Here is a 12,047-nt window from a genome sequence, read left to right on the forward strand (position 1 = left end):
TGCTACAGTATGCAACTTAGTAGGCAAGACTGTGATTAGATGGGAATGGAGTTTCTGAACGTAACATAGTGACTTCCCATCCTGTGTATGGGAAAACTTTAGCTCCATACACTTGAAGAAAAACACAGAGGGTGATCTCTGTACAGCTGTTTTGTTAGTACAGTTGACCTAAAATTTGTAAAAAAACAAAACAAAAAAACCTGGCTTTTTTTCTCATGGTTTATAAAGTACTTCCAGTTGGCAGTGAAAATGTATTCATCTGATCTGATTAGTAACTTTTTATTTTTCTAATATTATGAACTTAAACTTTGGTAGAACACATAACTTGATTTCTTATGTGCTCATAGTACTGTGCTTTAGTTCACTTCCTCTACTTATACAGATAAAATGTTGGCTTGGTTGACTGTGTCTAATGTGTACTGCTGCACATCTAACTCCTGGTGCCAAAACCAGCACTTATGGCTTGCTACTGATGCAAAAACATTAAAGGAATCTTTTGGAAAATCCTTGTGTAACACAGGGTTACTATGTGGTGTCTTTGCGTTTTCTTTAACTAGAGACAGTTTACAGCATTAAATTGGCTTTAGATAGACAGGATATTACCTGTAACTGAGCCATGGGCTGAGGGGCTGCATCCCACATGCTTCCAGTGCTGTGTGCAGAGCTCCCACCATGCTGATGGCACAAGCACCTGGCTCAAGAATGACCTCCACTTGTTTTGGGGAGTGACCTGCTGACAGCTAGTTCCTCACTACAGTCAGGTGCTGCACTCGCTTTACTCAAGAAAATTGTCCAAGGTAACGCTGTCAGTGAGAATTAACTGACATTTATTATATTAAATTTTTTACAATAAAGATTTTATAAATGCATCCAAAAGTTAAAATAATAAAACACTTGTAGAACTTTACCAGTCATCCCATCTCTGTATAAATACATAGAAGAGGTAGCTTTAAAGGCCACAACAGCACTGAAACTGGCTTTAGAAAGTTTTGTTGACTTACTCTAAGCAGTTTTGGAGAGCAATGAACAATACATCCAAAAAGAGTTGTCACCTGAAGGCAGAGACAAGACAAGTCACAGGTATAACACAGAGGAAAAATATGCTTGTGCTTTTGTAAGAAAAGGGGATGAGAAGAATGAGGAATTCACCAAAAGAGTTTTTCTAGCAAGTTTCTGCTGTTTGAAGATTAAGTTGATATTTTAAAAAAGGAAAAACACACACCACTTTCATCAAAATTTGATAAAATTTCAGGGTTTTTTTTTGCCTAATTACACACATTTCTGGTTTCAGTGCTTTTAACCAGATTTTCAATGGAAAGGGTATCCTGGATATTCTAAAAAAAGCACTATACAGAAGTCCAGGACAAACATCTACATGCCAGTGAATATCAATCCACTACTTTCTTTATCTTTTCTCTTCAGCCTTACAAATTGCAGTATATAGGACACACACATTGCATCTGTGTTTCAATTCTTCCCACCTATAGGAGTGGCGTTAAGGCTTTGTATTCAAATTGTGCTCATCTGAGTCTTCTCAAAGTGTTCTGAATGTTCTTTTTTTCCCCCAACACTTCCAAAAAAAAAAAATCAGTAAAACACACCAGACTTACTCATTTTTCTGCATAACCATGTAATCATTAATGATAGCTCTAACTTTCAACTTGGCATATTGCAAAACTGTTTTATCAGTCCACAGACCTTCACCTGAAACAAGAAATGCTACTAGTTAAGACTCAGAAGTTTTTTTTTTCCTCCTTCAACTCAAATATAACACAGCACCATTGAGAAAAAAAGGCAGCTTTGGCTTCTTGAATATTCCGTCCCACCACTCCCGACTTCATTTGGACACCGAAATTGAGGGGCAAATGCTGTGACTCCAGACCTTGCTGGTGTCACAGCCAACCCCTGTTCTTTGCTTCCATATGCACAGATGCACGACACTGCTTGATGCTGTGATCCAGATCAGCCAGCTGGCAACAGCCCACCTCTAATCTTCCTCTGGAGAAGAGAAGATACAAAGGTTATTAGGACATAGCAGACCCCAGTCCATAGATGAGAACATTTCAGTGTACTGCTTTTAAATTCAAAAGATTCTAATGCTGTGCTCTAACACTGTCAATCAAAAGCTGAGAACATCTCTGGAAATCCAAATGCTATTTTATCTTTAAAGCAAAAGACTAAGTTTATTCCAGAGACAGATAATCATTATATGCTTTCAGCTACATGCTGCAATCAAATCATAAAAAGGGAACAGCCAGGAGGGCACACAGCAAACATGACTACACTCTTAACTCAAAATTCAGACTTCAGCTAATACAAAACACTGCTGTTTCTTACAGGCATGTATGAGCTGCAAGTCAGCTCTGTACCCTCCTGTCCCAGGGGGTGAACCACAGATACACTGCAGTCATACTGATTTGGGGAACGTGAGAACCCTGACTTTAGCCTTGCAGTGCAACAATTAGCACTGTTGTTCTCACGTTCACTTGACAACCATCATTTTTCTGATAATCTTGCTCTAAACTTCCTGAAATACCTTGTTTTGATTTTCTATCTGAATTTGGAATTGGTTGGTTAAAAAAAAAAACAAAACAAAAAACCTCTCCTCTGCACAGAAGTTACAGATTCAGCTGCTCCTGCAAGTTCTCTTCATGGTAATAATCCAGTATTTGCAATCAATTTCTGCACCTTAGCAGTGGCTACAGAGTTTGGAACATGCTGCCTGACTTAAAAATATAAGCTGAATACAATGCTTAACTAATAATGCATATGGCAGAAGACAAACTACACAGTTGTGGATCTGCATAATCAAAAAGAATTTCATAAAATGTAAGAAGTGGCAGTACCTTCTTCTCTGAAGCATCTGTAAACATGGATTTTACACAAATACTTTTAAACAGACAACATGGAAAACAGCAAAGTGGAAGAGCTGCTTTTTGATTTTTCACTTTCTACTGTAACATGCAAATGCAGTTATAAAAAAAACAAGAACACTGAAAGGTCAGCTCAGATGGTTTTCTAGGGATTTCAAAATGGCCGGCACAATTCAAACCATCTTTCATGTATTTGGATGTAAATTACGTTTTCACGTAGGATATATTTCTTGGCTATGCTGTTGTGGTTTTGTGATTTTCTGCTGCTGGTACTTCAGATTAGAACATCATGCTGGGATTAAAGACTTAATGCTCTGGTGGGGAGAGGAAGAGGGGTGCAGCTCCCGGCTGGACACCAGCTGCAAGCTCTGGCACGCTTTTGCCCTCGTCTTTCAAAATTGATTTTTTTTTTATTTAGTAAACTGTCACTCCTCCTCAGATTGTTGCTGTGTTTTGTTTTTTGTTGTTTTGTTGTTGTTGTTGTTGTTTCTTTTTTAAGACCCATCTGTTATCTCTGTACCCTTCTCCATGATCTCCCCTAACCTCCTCCCTCCCCCCCAAAGCACACAGCTCTGTTCAGGCAGCCGTGCTGCCAAAGATGGGGCAGTTTTTTCTTTTTCTTCTCTCTCTCTCCCTCCTTCCGTCCCCCCCTCCCCCTTGTGTCCCTGTCACAGATTTAGACCTAAAGATAACACCATGACACTATGCTCCTGTGACACTATCAGCCTCCCAGGGGCTGTCAGCCCCTCTGACACCCTGAGGAGCAGAACAAGGACTGGGGGTTTCTGCAGGGCGCTGCCGGTGGGTGCACATGTGTGTCTTGGCCTGTCGAGACAGGCAACAACTGGAACACAGAAGTTCTGCTTGAGCATAGGCCCCTGGCACAGCTGCCTGGAAGCTGGGGAGCCTCCCCTCAGACAATATGTAAGTAAGCCCACCTATGTTCAACACTGGGTAATGTGGTCCAGGGCCCTGCCTGAGCAGCAAGGTCAGGCTGGGTCATTCCAGGGGCCTCTTCTACCACAGTCATTCTGTGATTCTGTTATACATTACAGAAGTATAGAATATCTCAAGCTAGAAGATATCCACAACGATTGCAGAGTCCAGAACCAAGCTCCACACGGGACCAAATCTAAACCCTGCTAGGTTACAGCTAATTGTTATCTACACCATAGATAGCATATAATGGGAACTTGGAAAAAAATACTTACCTATCTTCTACTAACCACTTTTGGTTTATTAAATATAACAACCTGGATTTTTTATGAGCCCTCAACCACACAAATAGAAAAAAACTTTTATGAGCCAGAAACTTTCCAGAGAAGAACTAAGACTTGCACATTTATTTTTCAGACTAATGTTTTTAAGGCCTTTCACTCAGCTGTACAACATTTCAGGCAACTGAACTATAAAATCCATCCTAAAATAGATACTGTAATCAAAATCTTGAGATTGGTTCTCCATTTTCTCCCCACAGTAATTACTAACCACAGAGTTACAGTACCATAATTTATGGCCTTAAGAACAATGGCTACGATGCAACACAGCAGCTGCGCATGTGCCCAGTTCCCAGTGCCACAGGGCTTGAGAACCACAGGTTTTTTTTCTTTTATCACTGCTGACTTCAGCCAAGTTTTCACAGTGATCATGAGTTCAGTTACAAAGAAAACTGCAGGTACAATCAAGTTAATTTAAATGCTGTTCCATGTCCCAACCTCGACTGAACTGATGCTGACTACACTGGTTCTCTGTTCACTGCAAAACCAGTACACAAAAGCAGGACCTAAAGCTCACCAAAGCTAAAGTAAGACAGCTGGATGGCACTATGCTGGTGCAGTTGGTGGTGTCCAAGCCATGTTCTGCCCTCGCCCACTCAGCTCTAATAGTCTATCACTTTTGACTTCTCTATCCCCTTCCTACAACAGCAATTATTCCATTTAACATAGTAAGTTCTTATAGCACTCTGGTTCACACAGTACATGCTGAAATGATGTCTCAGAACCCATCTGATGTGGCTTACCGATACAACTCTTGTGAAACACATTCATACAGCTCCTCAGCAGTAAATTTTATACTGTTATTTATCTAAAACAAAGAACAAAGAATTACCACAGTAATTTACCAAGTATTGCATACCAATTAAATTATGCAGCTGGTAAAACATATATTGTTACTTTATTACTTAACAGGCTCTCAAGCTCAGACAGTACATAAAGTCACATAAGATAGTATAAAATCAGTTATCACTAACAACTATGACTGCATAAAATGTGATGGACAACTACCACCCCTGCTCCATTTTCTAACAATTCCTGTGAAAATGCAGATCTTCCTTCTCTCTGTAATTCCATAGCAACCAAAATAAGTTCTGCCTCGCTTTAATTTCAAGAATACAATCATTCTATATGTACAGGCCTGAAAAACAGTAATTCCCTGTATTGAAAATTAAAAATCTGATATATATATATACGTATTAAGTGGAAAAAACACATCTGTCCTACTGTAAACACTTATTTTCTCTTGAATTTTTCAGTGCTGAAGGATTTTATGAAGCGCTGGTAATTTCTGTTTATCTTTTTTCCCCCCCTGCAAACTACAGGCAATATTCTCTATAGTAGAAACCTCTCTCTTCTTAAAATGATTAGGTCAGGATGTTTTGGTAACTTCAGCTGCAAGGCTTTTACTATCCATGAATCATTCATAAACAATGAGTGCTCTGAAGTCACAGAAGCAACTCAAGTAGCACTACAGATTCTATCTATTTTTGTACGTTTCAACCAAACATACATCTTAGGTCTAATGTCTAGTAAACAAAAGATAATCTTCAAAATTCTAGCTTAATGGCAATGTGTTGTTGTGACAGCTAACCTCACAACTACTTTAAATTAAAATGAACTGAAATGGAAGCACACCTGACAAAACATTAAAGAAAACTTCATACCTTGTTGCTTATGAGGAAGTTATACAGTGTCCAAATATCTTGGAAACTACTGTTTGGAGCCAGAACTCTGGAAAAGAAGAGGTTATTATTATTATTATTATTTTTTAAGTATGTGTCAAAGGATTCCATGAATTAATTAAAAAATAGCATCAGATATGCTTCATAAAAAAAATTGCTTTCTTTAAACAACAAATAAACGAAATTTTTGAAGACTTTTTCCTCCCACTTATCCCTTTCCATTTCTCTAGCTAATGCTGTAACTCATTCTCTCCAGTATTTTGATGCACAACTCAATTTTACATCTCATTTTTGCTCCTTTTAAAAACAACCTGTTCAATCCAATATCAAGAAAAGAAACTACGATGTGACAGCTGGAGAGGTGTTTTTCTGAGAAACCCAGTACCATGTGAAATACTGCTGTTTCATGCAACTGGTTCCACAGAGCCAAGGTTGTTCCAGTTTCTCCTCTCATACTGACGAAGTGCTGGGAGGGGACGCAATTAGGACAACTGACTTAAACTGGCCAAGGGGATATCTCATACCGTAGGACATATACAGAAGGAGTTTTGAGGGGGCTGGGAGCTAGCTCTTCTTGCTCTTTTCTACTCTCTGGGGGCTAGCTGGGCATTGGTGATTGGTGAGCAATTGCTCGTGCATCACTTCTTATGCACATAACTGTCATCCTTTTCCTTTTCTCTTAGTTTTATCTCAATCCACAAATTCCTTTTTTTGTTTTGTTTTCAATTCTCTCCTCCATCCCACTGGAAAGGAGAGGAGTGAGCGAACGACTGTGTGGTGCTCAGCAACTTCTAAGTTAAACCACTACAGTCTAGCAGAGATATATGATCAGATTTGAATATCTGACTGCACTGCATTTGAAAATTGGCAAGTCATGTTTTTATGTCAACCGAAAAAGAAGTTACGAATACATTAAAAAAATTGATGACATTTGGGCACTCTTGAAATCTCAAATTCCTTTATCTAAACAGAAAGCAAAGCTGCCTATTTTTCACTGTTCATAAGACAGTCTTTAGCCACCATATTAAAATGCATGAAATTGTTTGCAATAACTTGAGCTAGCACTCCACTGCACCCTCCCTGAAGCCTGGATGTTCAGATGGTGGGAACTGCATACTGATGTTTGCTTGCTGCTGAGCAATGGTGCATGCCCAGAGCTTGGTCAGGAGAGAGGCTGCCACGACGGTACAGGGCAGGGGGTGGCTGCAGTATGCCAAGCCACTTGCATACAACTGATGGGACTTGCCTGGCTTAACCAGGCAAGATTAATGTCAGGAAATGAGAAAAGCAAAAAGAATGACAAATGGAAAAACAAAATTTCACTTTAAATCTTGGTAACTTAGCAATTCTTCATTACACTGCTACAATAAGGAACAGTAAGTAATTTAACAGCTTTTCTTCAGTGGTCAAGAATGTTTCAGGTTTCACATAAATTAATAGCAGTAACAAAAACAACAAGCAACTAATGCTAGGGAAGTCCAGTACTTTTTAAACTGAGAGTTTTGAAATTTCTCTTTTACTTCCAGGAGACAGCATAAGGGGAAAGACTGAAAGTAGAGTTCTTCACATAGAGACATTCTGATGAAAACAACTAAATATCTTAACAGTTTCAGGGAATAACGAATTTTCTAACTAGAAAGTCAAGAAAAGACATCTCTATTCCTCAAGAAATGCCAAGGAAACCATTTATCTGCATATACAGAACTGTTTCCAAATTAATAGGACTGTTAGTTAACAGCAAAACATCCAACTTAATGACAAGATCAGATACAGTAACACTTTACCATATTACTTAGCTCTCTAAAAAAATTATACTTCAAGATTAAAAATGTTTATGAATTTCATTATCTAAAACAGTGCTTTCACCAAGTAAGCAAAAGAGAAATTTGAGCAGAAATTCCACTTAGGTACTACAGAATTCATGTTAATTCCTGCAGTTAAGTAATAGATATTTGTATACCTTACGCTGTATTAGTCTGAGATGTCTGAGTACTGTATTTAAGAGTATTTGCTGTAACCGATTCTTTTGTGAGCAACTTTAAATTTGGCACTCAAAGTATTGTTTTTTTAATCTGTACACTAAGAAAAAAAACCACAAACGAGAAAGAAGTACAAAAATTCTCTGAAGACTAAACACACTTCTGATATTGAAAAAGATTTCATATCTAAACATAACTTGAGCAGGAACCACAAAAGCAGTAAGGTTCCATGTAAAATTCCCTAGTTGGGCATGCAGACCTTTGAATCAAAAGTTACACTCAGCTGAGGGACACTGCTGGTTTACATAAAGACCTTTTAGAAACACTTAAATGCTGCTGATGAATCTTTCAAACGGTTAAGAAAGGTGTCTGTTTCTAACATTCCAATAAGTACATTAAGGGGAAGACTTAAAAGCAGAAAAACTAAGATATTTCAGAAGACTATAATCATAAAAAGCTACAAGCACTTCCAATCTTCTATTGGCACACACCTTGACTTCAACACATCCTCAGTGTTGAAAGAGAAGGGAAGTGGTGCAGTTTCAATACATATGTATCTTCCAGTATGTACATTCCAGGCAGCAATTTTTTTTTGTCATTCTGCATTTCTTTGAACAAAATTTCTGAAGAGCTAATTATCTGTAAAAAATACTTAAACTTTTCTTCCCTGCAAGCATGAAGAGCCCAAGTGTTTTCCAGTGGAATCAGTGGAAGAATTTTTGAAAGTGATGGCACAAACTTGAAAACCCTGAGTCACAGAAATTATTCTGCTACCATAAAGAGCTACTTGAAAACCAAGAAAATATTTCAAGGATCAGGACATAAAATAGGTCTCCTTGTAAATTAGTTCCAAATAATATGCAACACAAATAACACACAATACAAATGTAAACCATCATTGAAAACATGCAGAAATACTATTCAGTGCAATTAAAAACAATTCATACATTTTAGTTATATAAACTGACTTAAGAAACTGCATCACTGCTTTGAAATAAGTAAAAGATGCCACCAGATTTTTCAAAGCAGTCAAGCTTTCTTCCTACTCTTCCTGTTTTTGGTATTTTATAAATAACTTAATACATTTGCTTTAGAACAGCCAAAGAAACAAGCATATAATCTCCAAAATGCTGAGAGTGACAGATGAGGTGCTCAGTTCTGACACTGCTGTGCACCTAAGAAACATTTCACGGCTTCACAACTGACATACAAACTCTGGAGATTTAATAATCTCTTTGTTGTTAACCCACGTAATACACACAAGCATGTACCATGAACCTCACTATATAAAGTGGAAAGAAGCCATTTCACAGTCACTTTTTTAGTAAACCTCAAGAAGACAGTAATACAACAAGAGTTTTCAGGATCAGCTACATCTGAGAGACAGCAATGCAGTAATGCTTTGTTTATACAGAGCCCTGCTGCCAGAAGGCAGGTTACATACAGTTGCTAGTCATAGTACTTATTGTCCTTATTGTAATGCTGAAGTACTCTTCAACATTTACAGCATGCAGCACGCTGCCACGTAATTTCTATTCTGCTATCAATGTCATTACAGGAAGAAACAAAAATCTATACTGCACAATGAAAGCCTCAAAGGCAGGGTAAGATACAGAGACGTATTGGTAAAAACTCTCCCAAGAAACAGCTGCTTGTTTGTTTTTCATAATCTTTTTTTTATCATAGGAATGTTCTAGTCAGGAGGTCTGGACAGACATAGTAGTATCAGAATATATTTGTTTATGAGAAAGTGCACAGTCAGATACTTATCTAAAGAAGAATGACTGTGGTTTTCTAACTGCTTTAACAATCAGAAAATCTGAACTTCTAATGTAGTTGTGCTTTCAATGCAACTTAGTTTTTAAAATTACAGACTTTCACAAGACAGATTCTTTCTTCATGTTTTAGATAGCAAGGAATAGAAGAGAAAAGGCTCACAATTTATCACTACACCTGTACTGCCTCTAAATTTTCAAGTTAAAATTGTTTCACTACTTTTTCTCCAGATGCTTCAATTTCTGTAATCACACCAATAATTGCAAGGTACTATTTCAAAAAAAGTCACTAAAAATATAAATATACTCTAAATGCAGACTTAGAAAGGCTGAGACTTGGATAAAATGAACCTCCTCACTTCTGCAAACTAAAGACTTTTTGCTTTGATACTCTGATATAAATATATATGTATCTACAATGATTTAAAAGCACAGCTTCTGACTCTTGCTGAAAAACCTACACAGAAAACTCAAACGAAGTTTAAAACAGATTTCACGCTGCAGATTCTGAATTTCTTGCTCCACGACGCCCCCTACTGCGACTCCGAAGAACACAGAGCAAGCTTTTCAAAATTGGAACATTCTGAGAAAACTACATTCATTTACAGAATTATAACTAGTGTATTTTAGTTTAGTAGTAGGAAAATTTAAGAGTACGTTAAAACTATTTCACAAACATTACCGAGTCTGAGTGTAATCACATGGAACAGAAAATAAATTCCTTATTTCAACAAATTCAGAGGCCCTGAATCCTGTTTGTCTCAAGTATTTTTCTAATCAAAAGGCACGTTTTCTGAAAAACAGATTTCTCTGACATAATGGCAGACCTTATTATTTTAGAGTTCTTCTGCAAGGGAAAATACAGGAGATAGGTTGATTCCACTAAAAGAAAAGTATTTAAAACACCCCTATAATACAAAAAAATAATCATCTTGAAACCTGATGTTCACATTAAATCTCATCCACCACACATACAGACTGATATCAAAGGGTTTCTTGCAAGAACATTAGAATGGGAATGAAAAGAACTAAGTTTAGGAGTAAGATGTGTTATTAAAACAATTTCTGAAGAGAAAAACAATCTGACACTACTAACATCTAATCAGAATTGTGAGTAATACAGCAACTATTAGCAAGGAAAAGAAAGCAATTACCAGCAAGCTTCTCTAACTCACAGATATACCTGCATTTTTCTGTTTCCACTTTCATAATATGTAGACACTTTATCTCTCAAGAAATACAGTAACTTTTCAGAATAGGTTTGTCCCATACTGCTGCATTGTACAGGTAACATCAGACCTACCACTTAGGTCATTAGTCCATGTGAATACACTACTTCATACTTTGTATGCTTGCACTTTGTTGATTCTCTTTTGAGACTTACATTTTACTGTACTACTATTTTACATGTATATTTTACTGAAGCATTTTCATTAAAGAAATATTCTTTCAGCCAAAATAAAGAACAAAAAGGCAACAAAAACGTACATGGTGAAAAGTAAAGAAAATATCTGCATGATTCTATCATCATTTTTATTGAAAAAAGAAAAAAAAGGAAAAAGAGAACTACTCCAGCAGTTACCAAGAAAGCTCTCCCAAGTGACTGAGCTCCACATCCCTGCTACAGACTATGTACAGAAAAGTTCAGACTTCATACTGTAAAAAGGAGATAACTGTACTTCCACTCCTGACAGTCACGTTGTGATAATTAACATCCTTCAGAGAACACTGTAAGAGCATTGCTAAGTACTGATAAAGAAAGGTTAAAAGTTCACTACTCTATAACTTAAAAACACAGGGAAAAAAAAAACTTCTTGAAAAAAATTAAATGCTTTTTAGACAATCCCTAACAAAGGTGTTACAAGAGATAACTCAGTCTACAATAGATATATATATACCAATGCTTACTTAAAAGGCAGACTGTCAACGTACAGGGCAAACAAATTGATTGGATGCATTTTTTGGTAGTTTTCTAACCTACATGCATCAGCAGTATGCAAAAAGCGTGAAGAGTGATTTGAAGAAAATTGTGAAGATACGATTTGACAAAACAGTATTTCCAGCCCTTGTGATTCATAGCTTTAGGATGCTCATAGCAGTCTGTAAATTCAGTCACAATTACAAACCAGTTCCTATAAAAACCTGTTAAAGTACATAAATAGGAAATGGAGTGAGCTGCACAGGCAAGAGAACTTAAAGCATTCTACTGTAGCTGCTCCTGCTGCTAATTAAACTTCACTGCTACAAAACGAGAACTAAGCAAAGACTACACAAGAAATAACTTAATAAATACAAAGCTGCAGAAAGATTATTCAGCACAAAAACAAAAACAAACAACGGAGCAAGAAGGAACACTATCCTACCAAAACAGAGAGTTCAGCTGATTACCACTGCAGCAGCACAGGTTTTGACTCATGAAGAATACTCTAGAATTAAGTAACAATGAAATCTCAAAATTCCA

General features: G+C 37.1%; 1 protein-coding gene across 1 annotated transcript in view; it reads right to left on the reverse strand.

Annotated features, from left to right (window-relative positions):
- Positions 1 to 1,849: 1,849 nt before the first annotated feature.
- SWT1 (SWT1 RNA endoribonuclease homolog) overlaps positions 1,850 to 12,047 on the reverse strand; it is a 32,885-nt gene continuing 22,687 nt past the window's right edge. Inside the window, exons 16-18 of the mRNA XM_065745671.1 lie at positions 5,815 to 5,881; positions 4,894 to 4,958; positions 1,850 to 1,998 (exon numbers count right to left, since the gene is read on the reverse strand). Of these exons, the coding sequence (XP_065601743.1) occupies positions 1,893 to 1,998; positions 4,894 to 4,958; positions 5,815 to 5,881 (238 nt within the window). The 3' untranslated portion in view covers positions 1,850 to 1,892. The remainder of the gene's footprint in view (positions 1,999 to 4,893; positions 4,959 to 5,814; positions 5,882 to 12,047) is intronic.

Source organism: Cyrtonyx montezumae, unplaced genomic scaffold, assembly GCF_038088225.1.
Source record: "Cyrtonyx montezumae isolate F1298 unplaced genomic scaffold, pur_monq_1.0 scaffold_1, whole genome shotgun sequence".
NCBI classification, from domain to species: Eukaryota; Metazoa; Chordata; class Aves; order Galliformes; family Odontophoridae; genus Cyrtonyx; species Cyrtonyx montezumae.